The sequence below is a fragment of the Trachinotus anak genome, unplaced genomic scaffold, assembly GCF_046630095.1.
Source record: "Trachinotus anak isolate AG129_WGS33_773 ecotype Australia unplaced genomic scaffold, CSIRO_AGI_Tana_v1 ptg000007l, whole genome shotgun sequence".
NCBI classification, from domain to species: Eukaryota; Metazoa; Chordata; class Actinopteri; order Carangiformes; family Carangidae; genus Trachinotus; species Trachinotus anak.
The window spans coordinates 16462254-16480793 of record NW_027273858.1 but is presented as its reverse complement, the minus strand read 5'-3'; the positions used below and the strand labels follow the sequence as shown (position 1 = coordinate 16480793).

General features: G+C 41.0%; 1 protein-coding gene across 3 annotated transcripts in view; it reads left to right on the top strand.

Annotated features, from left to right (window-relative positions):
- cdh23 (cadherin-related 23) overlaps positions 1-18540 on the top strand; it is a 166265-nt gene that overhangs the window by 15251 nt on the left and 132474 nt on the right. For all 3 annotated transcript variants that reach the window (XM_071481036.1, XM_071481035.1, XM_071481034.1), the window contains exons 3-4: positions 943-1030; positions 4282-4356. In XM_071481036.1, coding sequence (XP_071337137.1) covers positions 952-1030; positions 4282-4356 — 154 coding nt within the window. In that variant the 5' untranslated portion in view covers positions 943-951. The remainder of the gene's footprint in view (positions 1-942; positions 1031-4281; positions 4357-18540) is intronic.

The following is an 18540-nucleotide window of genomic DNA, read 5'->3' as shown; positions in this document are numbered from 1 at the left end:
TTCTCACTCACCTGAACATTTTAGCTGTTTTGTCTGAATTGAATCCACCACACACTGTGTATCTCCAATAGCACCACAGCGGCAGGACAGCAAGCAGCAGCACAAAGCAGCATGTGCATTGTATTTTATTGCTTATCACACTGTTTCCTGTAGTTTATTTAGCTTTCTTTGCCATCAGATACGTGAAGGACGAGCAACCCTGTCTCTGCACCAGGTTACCATGAGCTGGAGCACAGTGGGCTTTGGGGAGAAGGAATTTAGAAAGATAACCCTTCAAAATTAAATTGTCACTGAATGAGTTTGTCCACCAGTGAGACACTCCTGGGATGTGATGACAATGTGAGGAGAGGAAACAATGAAGAGGGAGGGGAAAGAGAGGCAGATGATGGGAGGGAGGGATTTTTATAGTTAATTAGTGTGTCTTTTTTGCTTTCCTACCAGTAATACTGACAGTAAACACCTGCGAGTGAGTACACTATAAAATTATGCTCTCCACATGTGAAGTGTCATTATTTGTCATTAATTTTGACCTAACAATTGGTCCAGTTACGCAGCACCATACCCATCTTGAAAAGGCCATTTACACTTTCCCTTTTTGCAAAAAACAGTGTTCTTTTTTCATCAGATAATTAATGGTGCAATGTCGTGATTATGGCTTTTAAACAGTGAGTACTGTAAATGAGCTGTTGCTGAGAATTTGCTTTCATCAACACCCCACCCCACAAGTAGACACACACACACACCTGCTTGAAGCATGGCGTTTAGCAAATCTTTTTTTCTGTCCCCTAATTATACCAATCACACCTCATGCTTACTTACACAGTAATCACCAAACATAAAGGAGCTGAAATGTCTTTGGATGTTATGTCTGACTGAAACAGCAATGTGGATAATCAGCTAACCAAATAACTGACTGTATTCTGCATTTGTATGTTTCATCAGGTGCAGGTGATGTCGTGGAGTGTGGGTGGCAGGATGACATTTGCCAAGCTCCTCCTTCGCTTCCTCATTCTCCACTCTTTCTGTGAAGGTGAGTCGTCCTGACTAGAAAGAAAGAATATGTATGAAGCAACAAAGACTAAATTTTTATTTTGTGAGTGGAAAGTCCTTTACAATACATAATTTATTTAGTGACCATAAATTCCTGGTACTGTCTAGACATTTCAATGTAATGTACGCCAGAGCAGCTTCTTAGTGGAGAAAAACAGAGGATAGTGGTTTTTCTTGGCAGCTATTTTTGTGAATATGTGCAATATGTGAATGAATTTGAAGCTGAATAATTGAAAAGGAGTATGTTCAGTCAGTCAAACGTCCCTGGATGAAGGAATAAAAGTTTAAGATTATCACTGTTGCATCAGTACTTAACCATAAATCTACCTTTGTTAGTCAAATAGAGGATTTGGAATAAAAATCGTTTTACTAATGTCCTTACCGGTGACTTGGTAAAATGTGAATACCTTCCACGGTACAGTAAGATTTTATAGCAGAATTTTACAGTATCTCTTCCACCTCCTTTTCAGTGCTTCATTATTAACTGCCTGAAAAGATTTTCTGTCTCTACACATCATGTATTCTCATACCTTTTCTTGACTTGTACACATTTTCCTTTCAACCCTGTACAAGGTCTTTTTTTTTTTTTATCTTTGTCATTCCTTTTCTCTTGCTCTCCTTTTCCTGCTCTCTCCCCACGTCTGTTTTGCATAATGTCTCAACATTATTGTTCAGCCTAAAAACTACTTAAAAATCTTTGCCTCCTTGCTGGGTATGTCTATGTGAGGGGTTTAGAGAGAGGCAGAGATATTGAGAGAGAGTGTCGATGTTGTGGAAAATCACAGCACCTGTCTCACAGTGACAGGCAGGAGACACCTCCAATCACACACAACTCTGAAGCAGCAGGGAGAGTTATTAAGTGAATGCCACAACCTCTTTCCATCAAGCACAATGAGTTTATCAAGGCTTTTTTGATATCTCTGGAGTCCTCCAGCCTCTTTCCTCTCACCTTGTGTTTGCTTTCGATGTTACTCCCTCTTTCCTCCTCTTTGCTCTCGCTCCCTCCCTCTCTCTTCCTTACTCTAAGCAGTCCATTAGCACACTGACCCTGTGCTCCTCTTGAGCATTACCTCCTTGATCCAGCAAATTGGATTGATGATCATTGCTCTGATTATTTTGTAGCTGTAATCTATCTGCATTCCACTATCTAAGCCTGATGCAGTGCCTCGCAGTAATTAAGCCACAGGTATGGATGAGAGCTTGTTAACCCTCCTCCTCACCACCCCACATCCTGAGAAGCTCGCTCCATATTCTTGGCACCCACTAAGAGCCATGCTGGCAAGGCAGAGATGAGCATCTTCTTCTGCACAGACAGGCACATGACTGAATGAAAAGCTCCCACTTTCAAAGCACCGATTCACTCCATCAAGCACTCTCACTTCAAACAGGCCGGCCTCCCCTTCTCTCGCTTCAGTGTCTATGTGGTCTGCTGCCCAGCTCAGCTGATCAAAGACCATCAGCTTTGTTCCCTGATCTTCCCAACAAAACAGCTTGTATCACACTGGCTTCTGACACCACAGAACCCAGCCCAAACACAGGCAACTTTTAACACTTTAACACGCCCTGTAAAGGTACGGTGTTGTAATGAAAGGATTTTCCCTCCCACACAGCGTAGTATGAAGTACTTTTTTTTTTTTGAAATCCAGCCAATAATTTATTATAATTAAAAATACACCCATACTTCAAATGTTCAGGTAATGAGTAAGTATTAATTATCAGAATAATGGCCATGCAGTGTTAAAAATTGACCATTATGTTGAATAGTTTTCATGGACTTGAGGCATGAATAACTCCACCTACAGACAGACCATGTAAACATTTTAATTTAAAGCATGAAAATAATGATGTACACATCAGTGTAATGCTCTGTGTAACTGATGTTCTCTGCTTACAGTATTTCCTGTTGTTTCAAAGCGTTTTTGTTCCTCTGCTGCTGAGTGATTGATGACATATACACAGTAAACTCACAGACCATACACACAGTGAATAAATGAAAACATCCAAAAAAACTCAAATGGCCAGATGACATATAGAGTAGGAACAAGAAAAACAATTACAGAACAGGAGAACATTAAGAGACACTGGTCTACAAACTGGCCAACAGTGAAAAGTCTGCTTTACTAAAACAATAATCCTGTTTAGTGCATGGTGGACAACTTCAGTAACGTATATAATATATATATATATATGTTGGACAGACTCCTCTTCTTGGCCTTACTATCTTACTGCTCTTGTTGATGGCTCATCTACTTTGCTCCATTTTAATATTTGGCACTAAGGCTTCCAAAACCAACAGATTAAAGAGAAAATTAGGCTGGATTTACATAAGATTTATAGAGCTACTTCTTAACCTTGGATTTACCTTGTTTGCTAAGACAACGACAGAGCCCTTGACCTCTTTACATATGTTATGCACAAGCCTGAACGGTAGTGAAATTAAAGAGTTGACTGTGTTGATAAAACCAATGGCACCAAACCTTATTTAGCCTAATGATATTCTGCAGCTCTTATGCAGTTCAGTTGAGGGGTGTATATCCATGATAGAAATATTTGAGAGGAAGAGGAAGATAAATCTATGCAGACCATTTTAGGAGGGGGGTGGAGGACTGAAAATAAACTGGAACCTCTTTCCAATACTGAAATGTCTGCCTTTGGAAGTTTACAATCAGGCTCCTGGTTCTTCATTTTATTTCTTTTTTTTTTTTTTTTTTTAATACGCAGCCACTTATATGATGTTGTGCACTGAGTATATTTGCTGCAGCCACTTATACGTTGTCATTCACTGAATATATTTTCTACGATGCCCTTGTGGAGGGAGGGGCAATGTGTCGTTTGGGAAACAATGTGAAAGCCGACTGTATTAATTAAACAAGAATGCGTGAACTGGCATGAGATGCACCGATGTGATACCTTTTTTTTTCAGTTTTAAGTGCTCATTGCAGTGATGTTTTTTATCTGCACTTCCGAAAGATCATATGACTGCTATCTATTTTAAATAAACAGCTGTTGTTGTTGCTGAAAATCTTAAATGGCAAGACAAATTTATTTGTATAGCACATTATCATCCACAGAGGGCATTCAATGTGCTTAACAGAAAATAGAAAAGAAAAGAATGGGCATTATTTATGTGTAAATTTAATAATATATGGCTATAACAACATGAAGACAAATCACAATACATAGTTTCAAGATATAATGTGAATTATGTTCTTTCTTTTCTCTTCATCACAGGCTCCAACCAGCCACCACGTTTCCTGAACTACTTTTTCTCAACCTACCTTCTCATCTATGAAGACATGCCCATTGGTGAGTCTCTGTGGAGCGTCAGCATGTTGTATTTGAGGTGTCTCTATTGTCTAAACAAAGTACAGTAAAGCTGTGTTTGTGGATGGCTTTGTCAGCTCGTTCCCTGCACAGAAATGCTCTGTCCTCTGTATCCTTTGAGTATAAACTGAGAAAGGAAAAAAAAACAAGTAAAGAGAGATGTCATAATAGACACTGACAGTGATAGCAATGGATGTCCTCCATCAGGATGTGTGTGCGTGTTTCTATTTGTGTGGTGTGTTTGGCATGTGTGAGAGGGAAGCTCTAGAGCCTGGTCGTCTAAGTGATTCTGTATAATATTTAGCGGGCACAGAAGAAACCTGAGTTGCTTTGGATATTTCACAGCCTGGTGCTGATGTTTGGCCAGATTTGATATCTCCATTTTATTATAGAATACTTACATGTTGTGCTGCACTGCCGTTAGGGTTGGTTGGGGTTTGGGTATGAACACCAGACATGGTTGAGTCCGATTCCTCCTGGATCTATTATTCCCCCTCTTATTTATTTTTTGTCATTTTTGGTGGTTGCAGTGATTGACAGGGCAATTTGGAGATGTCTAGCTTTTCATCATCTCTGAGGGTGTCAGTGGCTTTGAATTAAAATCCTTTATATTGGATTGATTTTCTTGGAGTTTTTTTTTTTTTTTTTTTAAATTACATGACCTTTACACTCTGCCAGTCTGTCAACACACCTAGCCTGAATCATGGAGTGGTCGTTTATCCATTTCTACACCCTCAGTGTTGCTTGGTGGCTACAGTCTCAGGCACAGACAACCTATACTTTTTTTCCTTTCTCACATTTTTTCATGGGGTCATAAACATTCAAAAACGCCACTAAGCCTCCATCATAATTACTGTCACAGGCAACCATTGTCTTCAGCATCATTTCCATCATCATCATCGTAGTTGTATGTTTTGAACTGAAGCCAGGAAAGGTTATAGTATCCCACTGAGCCGACAGTAGATCATCATCATCATGACGCTAAACACCATTGCCCTCATAGTTGCTTGGTTTGGCAACTTTGTCCAGCAATACTAAGCAGTTTCTGGCTGAGGGCCATCTCTTCATCCAGTCAGCTGGTGTTCTAACCAGTGAAGGGCATGTATGTGTTGGTGGGTGGTGCTGCTAATTTCCCTAACCACTTTGTCCAGGTTGCCCTCTGGCCATGAATCATTGTGTCCTCTCCTCAGGCAGCTGGGCTTCAGTCCAGCAACACCTTCCAATGGTCCAGAGAGCTGTCAGTCATGTCCCTGGCCAGGCCTGTGATTGCTTCTTCAGTGGTGTGATCATGAGGGTGGGCTGAGTGATTGGACAGTGACAATTTGTCAAGATTATTGTTTATTAGCTCAGCAGATGTCCTCGTCTAGCAGGCCCTCTAATTCATAAACACATGAACACTCACACAGACACACGCAGACACACATAGACACACACAAACAGACACACATACACAAACACACACACCGATTTTTTTCACTATCCCACAGGGAACAACATTACCCTAACCTTAACCATCACAACTGAGTGGCTAGCCCCAACTCTTACCCTAACCCTAGTGTACCCCCATACACAAACACACTGACTCAAGTGTGTGTGTGTGTATGTGCTTGTGATTAAAGGATACAACATAGTTAAGGACAATATAACATCCTTTTCACCCAGAATTTCCACACAAACTCAAGATTACTTATCATCCAGCAGACAGGCTTAGTAGATGAGCCCAGCAGCATTTCAGTACTGACATCGTTCTTACTCTTGATTTAAATAAAGGGCAGATTAAAAATACATATTTTCTCATCTCAAGGTTCAGTGCAAAGATTGTGCAACGAATAAAGGATTGTAAAATTGGTCTTTTAGGGCACAATTGATGCAGTTTAATCAAATTCAGAACTTCATATCATCCTCTGTGCTTCATTAGGATATATATATATTTTTTTATTAGATAAACTTAATTGAGCACCTGTCTGACTGACTGGAAGCCAAACTGCATGACTTGATCGGGTGATCAGGTTTCCACAGCCATGCGGGTTGGTCTCATTCCGTTACCAAGGAGGTTGTTGGGTGAAGTCCTGGTGATGATGTAACAACATAGGGTTCATGTGAGCAGGTTGTGTGAAGTGACACCAAGAGCTAGTATGTGTAATAACAAATTGACTGACACGTGCACAATAGACCAATTGATATCATATAACAGAGATGAGCAAATCAGACTTTCTTCGGTTAAAACTGGTCTGTATCTACAGTATATGCACACACTCACAGCACTATGTGGCTTTGTCCAGCCAGCAGATCTGTGACTTTGAGCTCATCACCTCAGAGCCAGTAGCCTCAGCTCCGTATGGCAGTCTGGAGCACATGATTATTTACCAGAGATGAGGGAACACATCCAAACACACACAGCATGGATATTTGATCTGAGACTACACCTACTCGGCTCCCCCTCTCACCAGCAAGGGGTTTGGTTCAAGAACTGACACAGCGTGTTTGAAAGATGCTGCACAGATATGTGCTGTAGTTGCATGTGTAACAGCCCTCACTCAGCATGAACTTACACCTCTGACATACAAATAGTCTTTTACCTCTGAGTCCGGAACAGTTTTCATTGTCTTTCATGCAGGCAAATACAACACCCTCCTCTAGGAATCTGTAGTCCCCACTCTTGTGAATTATGTGTATGATGTGTGATTAAGCTGTATTAGTGGCATGCTGAGCACTGCAGTGTTACAATGATTTATTGTAGAAGAAGAATTTTTCATCCTCACTCTCTTCATGTTCATTCTTTGCGTGTCTGTGTGTTCTCTATGTGCATGTGTCCATTTTGTGTGGGTATGCACATGCTTTCATTTCATTTTTGTCACATCCAGGCACTGGGTTCATTCACTCTTAGGGGGATAGCTAAACAGAGGAGCCCATGTTTAAATGTAGTGGCAGATAACAGTATGTGTTGTGTCAGGAAATGGGATGTGTAATTAGACTGAGAGAACACTTTGATTAAATGCTCTCATCTCCTAATCCACTTTGCCCTGATTCGGCAGATTAAGCTCTCTACTGAGTAATTAACTTGTGGAAAGAACACAACATTTGTTCAAAATAAGAAACTTCCACACTCTGCTGGGATGGTTTGTGCAGGTCTTGTAGTTTATGCCAATTGAGCATAAGGCTTCACTGTCACTGATTAAATTTAAAAGTTTAAATTAGGATAACATTATTACAACACATGTTAATTTAAGCTATTGTGTACATTCAAATTCAATTCTTTTTACTGAAAAAGTAAGAAGCCCTGTAGAGCTGACAGTACAAAAGGAGAGAGGCTTCTGGCAGTGTTCATTACTCGAATGAATGAATGAAAGTCTCAGCCATTTCAGTCATTGTGAGTCATTCATATCCATAAGAACACTTGTATAGTTTGTCTTTAAATAAAAGAGAAAAAAACATTGGACAAATTAGACTTCTGAAGCATCATACCTATCACTTTCAGCAATTTCAGAGGCAGTGTGCCACCTGTTATTTGAAAGCATAAATAGATTTCTTTTTTCTTACACTATATTTTCTTCCTTACATATTTTCTTTTCTCTTGTAACCTGCAGAGAAACATGACTCCAGAGGCAGTTCTTCCAACTAATAAGGTTTTAGGCCTTTTTTTTTTTTTTTTTTTTTTTTTTTACTTTTTAGTATGTACCAATATTAGAACACAGTCTGCCTGAACTTCTTCATGCTCCTTGTCTTTTTCCTTGCTCTCCTTTGCTCCCTCACATTCTTCCACTGCCACAGTAAATACCTTGCACTTTTAATTAGCTCTGTGGCATTCCTAATTTAATAATAATTAAGGAGCAGGAAGTAGCCCCAAGGAACAACTTATTAAAGCCTTCCCCTACACGTGTTGATAATGTCTGTGTACTCTCTCCCCAGCCAGTTCCCCACTGTCAGCTGCCTGGTGCACTCTACATTAACTATGGCTTGTCAACACCCTCCTATGGCCACTGTCTCTCTTTCACAGCTTTCTGATTCCGTATATTGAGTTGTGTTAGCTTGCCTGCACTCAGGATTCCTACCTAATGCTAGCTACTGTAGATAAATGGTGTTCTGGTCTGATCTTAATTGGAAATATGCTTCCTAGTATAGAAGCTTCATATAACATCTGAAAGCAGAGTTGCCTCTAAAGAAGCTATTTTTTGTGTTATATATTATTCACAGTCCCCTCAATTCTTTAATGATGTTATGTTTCTTTGATAAACATATTCTTCAGTCATCCTTTGACTACGTTTGTGAATGTAATGTGAATAAAATATAAATGTTCAAATGTGCATGTTGCTATCATTTGTTAAAGCAGCTGTTTTTTTTTTTGAAATATGAAATTACAGTATGAAAACAATAACAATGTAAGTGGGGTTTTACAGAGCTCTCATAGTGTTGTTTTGAGCTCTAGCAAGCAGCTGTTTCCATATAAAAAGTCCTGTACACTACCTACACAGCACCAAATGGCAGAGAGACAAAGTTAGTTTTTTTTGTTTTTTGGACCTTTATGCCTTCAATGAGATAGCGACAGTGAGAGAATGACAGGAAAGATGGGGAGGAGAGAGAAGAGAGAGGGGATGACATGCAGCAAAGGGCCTGGGCTGGATTCAAACCCAGGCCACTGCTAAGGACTTAGCCTAAATGGTACGCACTCTACCAGGCGAACCACTTGGGCACCCCCAGACAGACAATTAACTATTAGCTGGTCAATGTAGTGGAGCATTTAGCTGCCAAATATTTCTCTCAGGAGTTGGTGGAGATCACAGTGCAGACCAAAAACAGCGTTAAAGGAGAGTGAATATTGGACTTATTCAGAAACACTAACAAATGAAAGCTCATGTTGATCCTTAACTGCTGGATGTGTAAAAAAGCAACTATTTGCTAACTTAAAAGGTGATGATATATTAGTGCTGTGTTCACAGATTATGTCGGCTGCCCCTAAGTGGCCAAAAATATCAGTTATCACAAGTTTTTTTTTTTTTTTTTTTTGAAGATAAGTCAAAGTCCAAAGTCAGTTGGTTTTTAACCTTCATTCCTGGGCATTAAGGGTTGTCTTTGTTCTATTGTTACAAGTATTTTACCTCAGAATTTCATGGTTCAGGGTTTCCCATGCCTTTTCTAATTTAATAATAATATGCAAGAACCTAATATGTATACATTGTGCCCAGAATTGTTTCTGTATTATGACAAAATGAAGAACATGAGGCTTTAGCCTTTTGCGTTTGGTAAATCCATATTTGATTCCCCATTAGTAACACTAAAGGGCCTTTATTTTAGAGGAGATAAAAGCCCCTCAACTTTGTTTTTTCTGCTGTTGATCAAATGATTGGCCAGACCATTACCTGGTGGGAGAGAGTGGCCTCCTTTCCTATCTGACTCTCCTGGTGCAAATCACTGATCGACCAGCTGATTTACACAGGACTGTTTAGGAGACCCAAGCATGTGCACATTCTTGCTCAGTGTCACACCCGTGCTAGGACACAGATGACGGATTTCAAGTTCTTCAATAAAAGTTTTTGTTGCAAGAATCAGATAAGAAACCTCCAAGACTGAGTAACAGAAGCAGGCTATGGAAACTTTAGCAATGGAACTAAACTAAGGTATGAAACTTACAACTGAAAATCACTCCTCTTGGAGGAACCAGAACAAAAACCAAATGCGACTGGATACAGGACTGTGACAAGACTGTGGTAAGGCTGGAGTGAACGCACACAGACATGGACGAAGACGAACACACTGGCACAAGACAAATGGAGATGCAGACTCATATACACAGGGTAACAAGGGACAGGTGGAAACACTCAGCAGGCAATCAGACCGAGACCCACGAGGAAGGGCAAGTGACCTGAAATGAGAGGAGAGTTACTTTTCAAAATAAAACAGGAAATGACAAGACAAGACATGGAGACAGGACAAAAACCCAACTTGACCTCATTGCAGTGTGACACTGTCTTTGGGTCTGAGCTGCCCCATCAATTAGTCCTATAACACATTTCAGATAAAAAGCCTCTTTCTCATTCTCACTTAACATCAATATGTTTCCCCCCCATAACACCATTTGCTAATTATTCTTTCACATTTTCATCCATGTGGAGCTCCTTTATAGTAAAAACAAACCATAGCATTGAGAACATTGCGAAGGAAATATTTATCTGGATTTGAAAATCATATGAGAGGCCACCCCAGTGTCCACATTCACTCTATGGAGTGCATGTTCACACGCCACCAGGTGAGTAGGCAAGCCATGATGGACATTTAACCTTCATTTGCTCCAGTGGTTGTGCTCACTGACCAACAGATCAGACTTGTACTGGGCCATTCATGCTCAATAAACCTGCTTTTTGATAAACAGCCTACGAAAAAGTGATTGATACAGACAGGCCTAGGAAATATATGATTTTTGGTTGTTTTGGAAGGGCAAGTACGATTATGATTAACAACACATGTTGAGAAAGAACCAAGCAAACAATATATCAAAAAGCAGTGACAGGTTTTTTATCCATCCATTTTTTTGATATGTAAACATAAGAAAAACAAATATTCAGCATTGAGGGGAGAATTTCTTACATACAGTGCATCCAGAAAGTATTCACAGCGCTTCACTTTTTCCACATTTTGTTATATTACAGCCTTGTTCCAAAATGGATTAAATTCATTTTTTACCTCAAAATTCTACACACAATACCCCATAGTGACAAAGTGAAAAAAGTTTGCTTGAAACTTTTGCAAATTTATTAAAAATAAAAAAACAAAAATATAACATGTACATAAGTACTCAAGTCTTTTTGAGTATGACGCTACAAGCTTGGCACACCTATTTTTGGGCAGTTTCTCCCATTCTTCTTTGTAGAACCTCTCAAGCTCCATCAGATTGGATGGGTAGCGTCGGTGCACAGCCATTTTCAGATCTCTCCAGAGATGTTCCATCAGGTTCAAGTCTGGGCTCTGGCTCAGCCACTCAAGGACATTCACAGAGTTGTCCCGAAGCCACTTCTTTGTTATCTTGGCTGTGTGCTTCGGGTCGTTGTCCTGTTGGAAGATGAACCTTCGCCCCAGTCCGAGGTCCAGAGCACTCTGGAGCAGGTTATCATCAAGGATGTCTCTGTAAATTGCTGCATTCATCTTTCCCTCGACCCTGACTAGTCTCCCAGTTCCTGCTGCCGAAAAACATCCCCACAGCATGATGCTGCCACCACCATGCTTCACTGTAGGGATGGTACTGGCCAGGTGATGAGCGGTGCCTGGTTTCCTCCAGACATGACGCTTGGCATTCAAGAGTTCAATCTTTGTTTCATCAGACCAGAGAATTTTGTTTCTCATGGTCTGAGAGACCTTCAGGAGCCTTTTGGCAAATTCCAGGTGGGCTGTCATGTGCCTTTTACTGAGGAGTGTTTTCCGTCTGGCCACTCTACCATACAGGCCTGATTGGTGGAGTGCTGCAGAAATGGTTGTCCTTCTGGAAGGTTCTCCTCTCTCCACAGAGCAAAGCTGGAGCACTGTCAGAGTGACCATCGGGTTCTTGGTCACCTCCCTGACTAAGGCCCTTCTGCCTCGATCGCTCAGATTGGCCGGGCGGCCAGCTCTAGGAAGAGTCCTGGTGGTTTCAAACTTCTTCCATTTACAGACGATGGAGGCCACTGTGCTCATTGGGACCTTCAGTGCTGCAGAATTTTTTCTGTACCCTTCCCCAGATCTGTGCCTCGATACAATCCTTTCTTGGAGGTCTACAGACAGTTCCTTGGACTTCATGGCTTGGTTTGTGCTCTGACATGCACTGTCAACTATGGGACCTTATATAGACAGGTGTGTGCCTTTCCAAATCATGTCCAATCAACTGAATTTACCACAGGTGGACTCCAATCAAGTTGTAGAAACATCTGAAGGATGATCAGTGGAAACAGGATGCACCTGAGCTCAATTGTGAGTGTCATGGCAAAGGCTGTGAATACCTATGTACATGTGATGTTTTTTGTTTTTTATTTTTAACATATTTGCAAAAGTTTCAAGCAAACTTTTTTCACTTTGTCACTATGGGGTATTGTGTGTAGAATTTTGGGGTAAAAAATGAATTTAATCCATTTTGGAATAAGGCTATAACATAACAAAAAAAAAAGTGAAGCGCTGTGAATACTTTCTGGATGCACTATATATATATAAATATATATATATTTTTTAATATAAGTTTTCCTCATCAGGAAACATAGTCGAAAACATTCAGAATGAGTGTGACCCTTCTTTTTGACATTTAGAATATCTGAAATTACCTCACCTGACTGGTAGATTGTATCGCAGAAGACCTGAAAACATCCAAGAATACTGTCTGTTCTTTGCTCCTACACAGCAGATAGTCTAGAGCAGAAACAGGAGCACAAAAAGTGCGTAGTGAAATAAAGAGAGCTGAGCAATGATGAAGTGTAATCAGGGTATTGTAAGGGGAAAAAGAAGGGGGCACTTCCTCTGAGAGTTGATTTGGTGTTTTTGGATGTTGGCTGGTATCTAGAGCTGTCTCTTCTTGCAGGATATGTGCTCTAGATATTAGTTAATGTCTGTTACAGAGCAGTCCACAGGTCTGTTTATGCTCCCTCTTACAGCCCTCATTTAGCCTAATTGGAATGCGATGTGTTTGTCCTTTCTGCATTTCTGGCAACTGCCGTTGTATCTGTCAGTGTTTGAGAGTTTGAGTTGGCGGATGCGCTATGTGCATGAGACTGAGAGTGACTGTGTCTCTGTCTGTGCGTATGTATCTTAGTTTTAGAAATCCTATCTAGCAGCTGCAGAAGTAAAGTATTCCTCCGTGTTGAGGTTTGAACCACCTGATCTCAGCAGGAGATGAGTCCAAACATGTCCGGGAGATATTCTTAATGACTGGAAGTTTTCTTCTCCACATAAAGAGTCCTCGCCCACCTCGTTTTAAGAAGGGAATACACTTGATCTTCTTACTTCTAATGACAGCTCTCTGCTGTCATTGAGCTGTTGCATTGACTCCCACAGTGGCTCCCCAATAATGCCAGCAGGTTGCCATCCATGAGGGACCTCTGTTTTGGTTTAGTCAATCATCCCTTATCTCTCCCCCGTGGTGGCTTGCTCCCCCCTTCCTTACCCAGGAAATAATGGGGTCCACGGTTCAGCTGTGTCTGCAAACACACCATCCATCATGACGGTGTGCTGCACTATATTGTCTGCACTTACCCAGCACGTGATGTGTTAGTGTTATTATGGCCCATGCAAACAATAGCAACACTCTTGCCTCTGAGTTTCCACAAATACTGAGCATCCCACACATATACAATAATTTTAACTTCATAACTTTCTCTGATCTTGTTCTCTTTATAGGAATCTGGTTTCAGTCTTGCTTTTCTACCTGCACTGCACAAAACATTTATTTTAACAAGTAAATGTTGTCCCATATTTAGTCTTTATAGTACAATTCTGACAATGACATAAGAAAATTATGCATTTCCATTGCAGCTTCAAACATTTCAAGAGTTTTCTAAACAAAATAGGCATAAGACAGTTTATTAAACTGCTAACAGGGAAATTGCATTTTATTAGTTGTAATTGACATTTAAACAACCTGATTTGCATTTAGTTTATCATGGTTAATCCTTTCAAACAACAATAAGCCCCCTTGCTTGGCTGGTATTGTTATTACCTTGTGTGTGTTTGTGTGTGTGTGTGTGTGTGTGTGTGTGTGTGTGTGTGTGTGTGTGTGTGTGTGTGTGTGTGTGTGTGTGGGTGTGTGTTTGTGTGTTTGTGTGTGTGTGTCGTCATGGCATAGTGTGGTCCTGGAGATACCCCCTGTAGCAGGAACTACCACAGAGGTGGTTTTGAGTACTGGCGGGTGTTTATATGTCTGGACAAATTTTGTCAGCATGATAGTGTCACAACTGTGCAAAATACAGTCACAAAGCTTACAGGTTAGTGGTTGAGATCAAAAGGAAGTCTGAGTTCAAAGATGCACATCTGACCTATGTGTTTAGAGTACTGAGTACTCATAGTTATTACTACATTATAAGCCTGAGTATTCATGTAATAACATGTTGACGTGTATCGCGGCTTGTGTGATCTGATTGCAAGCTGGTCTCCAGTTTTAACTATATTGCTGGGTAGCTCAGTCAATTTCAGTACATCATATTTTGACATCATGCATTTGTACTATATGAACATCATGTGTTTTTGAGTAAAAGTTTCAATCTGAAAAGTCTAATCCTGAGAAGCTGAAAGGCGACGGCTGTGATGTGGCATGGGCCAGGTCAGTAGTGTTTATTGTACGTGTCTCTGACAGGTCACTTCCGGTGTGATTTACAGTTAAGACTTCAAAGGGCAGGGAACACCTAACCATGACCTTCCTTCTTCACATTTGACTGCTACAGTCAGTTTACTGTTTTTAGGACTCACTGAGTGCTTAGTCACTGTAGGTCCACCTTTAAAACACCTTGAAGACGTGATATATCAGTGTTCAACATGGTCTTCAATTTCAGCTGCACGGTCTAATATCTTATGTAAGACCGGTTTAGTATTTCTTTAGAGAGACTATCTTATACACTTCACACTAGTCACCTCCTTCTCCTTAAGAAAGACTTGCTGCTTCTGTGGTGTGGCCTATTCTATTCAAGTTTCCCTGTGTTATGATCAGAGAGCGTAAGACTAGAGAGACAGAGACAAAGATGGGGAAATGTACTGAAGAGCTCCAGGCTGTGTGTGTGATATTTGTCTGAGTTGTAAAAGTTAATTGAAATTGTCTGTGGGAATGTGGCGCGACACCAGGTTGAGCAGCGCTGCCAAGGCACACAGCACTGCTGACAGACGTCACTGTGATGGTGGCAGTGGTTAAATTACCTGACCAACTGAAGTCCTCACACACTCACACAGGTGTAGCTAACAATCTTTTAGGCTCCAAATGAAGCCTAGGCTCAAATTAAATCTGTCTCTGCGTTTGTGTGGTTTCCAGCATATAGGCCACAGTCGCATGTGGACACACTGTCCTTTGTCACTGGGCAAGACACATAATTATAAATGCTCTGGTTGTGTGTGTGTGTGTGTGTGTCTATCTTCTCAGAGTTCAGTTTGTTTACACAATTGTGTGTGTGCATACATTTGTGTGTAGGACCCATAGCTGGAATGCCTCAGGTTTAAACCCAGTTTATTCCCAGCATTAACAGCAAGTCAAACGATCAAAGTATCAAGAAGGAAACCCTCTACCTGAGCAGTGCTCTGCATTGTGTGTGTGTGTGTGTGTGTGTGTGTGTGTGTGTGTGTGTGTGTGTGTTTATGCAGGGACATATATTTCCAACCGCATTTGGAGAAATCTGTGATTTTCAAACAACACAACATTCATTTACTAAAAAAGTAATATAACTCTTTTTGTATTGCTGTTTTCCATTTTTTCCCCTCACATTTAATTCATTGTTTCAGGTTTTACTATTTGTTTACTTATGTGTGTGTGTGTGTGTGTGTGCCTGTGTGTATGTGCGTATATGTGAGCACACATTACTCCTTTCTCCAGCACTGAGAGGTGCATTGCTGGGTGGCAGATCAGCTTCTTGCAGCTGCTTATCTGGCCCAGGTGGGTCACGGCTGATACCTGCCTGAGCCACACAGAGCAGCTAACCTGGAAATTGATGTTTCACATCAGCGACCACCTTTCTCTGCTCCATTGCAGGGAAGCTGTAGGAGTGAGGAGGAGGGATGTGTGTGCGTGTGTGTCTCTGTGTGTATCTGTCTGTTTGTGTATGTTGCTTGCATGTGTTTTTTTTCTGTTTTTCTGTGGCCCTTTGAAGATGTAAATGCATGCGGCAGTTAGTGTCCTGACTCACTGCAAATGTATTGTTGCTGTTTGGTACTCAGGTCTCACTTCTTCAGAAACAGTTTTAAACTACAGAAAAAAAGATCATTTTGCAATTACAGAAGATGTAAGAAATTAGAAAAAAAAGAAGGGAAAAGGAAATATCATGGAAAAATCATAATGGTCTTTGAAAATCAGAAGGTTACAGGTCTCAAAGACGACTAAAAGCTGTTGCCACTTCACTTGCAACCCAGTTTTCTGATTTGTCTAAAAGCGGTGGCCAGACAAGCTGAATATGTTCTTTCCGTTGCATTAGCAACTGCTGGGGTGTAACTTGTGGTAGAAACAGAAAGTATTCCTAAATTTCAGTGAATTTTAGTCACCACGAAACCTGAATATTTCCAGAACTGCAAGTTTGCCAAACCCTTTAAATTATTTTTCAGATGAAATGTTGGATCAGTTTAAATTAAACGCCTGCAGTGTAATATCAGCTTTGGTCACCTGAGGCTGGTGTGCATTCTATGAAGAAAGGTTATCTCGTCCTTGTCTTGAAAGCTGACATTTGTTCTCATAAAGGCCAGCATGCTGGTGCCAGATAGGATTAATTGACAAGTGGGGTGACTGCACGCTATGTCCCCCATTTACAGACCAGTCGTTGTTCAGATTTGCTTGCTTTTGTTCTTTGGTGTCACGATCTCTTTGTCTGATCTGAACTGGTGGAGAATGATCTCACACCTTGGTTAGGCTCTCATTATGCTCTCAGTATGTTGCCATTCACTGTGAGGTGATGTAACTATAGCCTTTTCAACACAGATACATATTTGATCAATTTGGTGTTTGCTCTAACTGTCTTTTGATACCTAAATGTGTGTCTTCTAAATCTGTTAGCTGTAGGCACAGTGATAGGCTGAGAAGGCACGCACGCGTGTGTGTGTGTCTACAGTTGTATGTGTTTATGTGTGTGGTTTTGCACACTAGTGAAGAGTGCGCGGTATAATTGAACTCCTCTCGCTTATCTCACAGCAGAGAAGGTGTTTGACATTTAACAGGCGTCCTTAGAAGCACGGATCATTTTTTTTTCTTTTCTTTTTTTTTTTTTTTTTAAGGAGTAAGACAGGATTGTCTGTCGTCTTTTGGCTCCCTTTTTCTCTCTCTCTCTCTCTCTCTCTCTGTTCTTTGTCTCGTTCTCTCTTCTATTTGTTCCTCTATGCAGCAGTTTGTCTCAGTCCCATTTGCGAACAAATCCTCTGGTTTTCTGCTTAGGCTTTCCACACACTTAACATCTGAAATACCTAGCTGCTCTGCTTGTATTGTACCTAGACTGTTCATTTATAAGCCAAACCTGTCATGGCTCTTTAGCGACAGTAATGAGAGTGCAGCACGTCTGCTTAAAGAGCTGCTTTTTGGTGAGAGGAGACAGTTTGTGCAGGACACTGCAAGAGGGGAGGGGGGGGGAGAGGGAGGGAGAGACGAGTCCAGAGCAGCTGTCACTGCACAGCTCTCTTATTCACCTCTACTGTTTTTTTGTCTCCCCTTGTCACTATGTCCCTCTCTCCAGATTGACCAAGGGGGTCAATTGCCAATTTGCCAGTGCCAATGTCTTTGTCAGGAAACAATATTAATTTTGGCTAATTAGGACCTGAAGCTAATGAGCACTACAGATAACGAGTTCATTTATAATCCATAAAACAAGTGTGGCATGCTACAGAATGAAAAAAGCTGTAATGGCTGCAGCCGGTCATCAGATTTAGGCAGGAGCGTAGCAAACAATCTGGACACATGCATTTTTACACACACACCCTCCACTCTCTCTCTTTCTGTCACTCTCTCTCTCTCTCTCACACACACACACACACACGCACACACACACACACACACACACTTTAGACTCTGGCATGTCTGCATTGCAGTCCTCTGCTGGTCAGCTTTAGCACATTTTCAGCCAAGCTTTTCGGACAGTTACCATCCTACGACCAGTCTTCATGTATCTCTGTCTGTCCTCTCTTTTTCTCCTCCTGTCTTTACCTTTGTGTCTCCTTGTCTCTCTCTTATCCTGCCATTAAGTGTCAGCCTCATGGGGAACAGTGGTTCAGTTCTGATACCAACAGAAAGAAAGAGACAAGTAGTGGGAATGCAAAAGAAAAGGAGGGGGTGGCATAGAAAATGGGAAGAAGCAGGAAGAAATGATGGGAGGGAAGATCACAGGGAATAAGAGGGAAAAGGGGAAAGGGATTGTAGGTTGATGGAAGAAAAGAGGCAGGACGAAGGAATGGGGATCACAAAAAGTGGATGTGAAAGTACAACTGATACACACATGGAAAGATGGGAATAGATATTGGTAGAGGGGGAGATGATGGTGAAAGGGG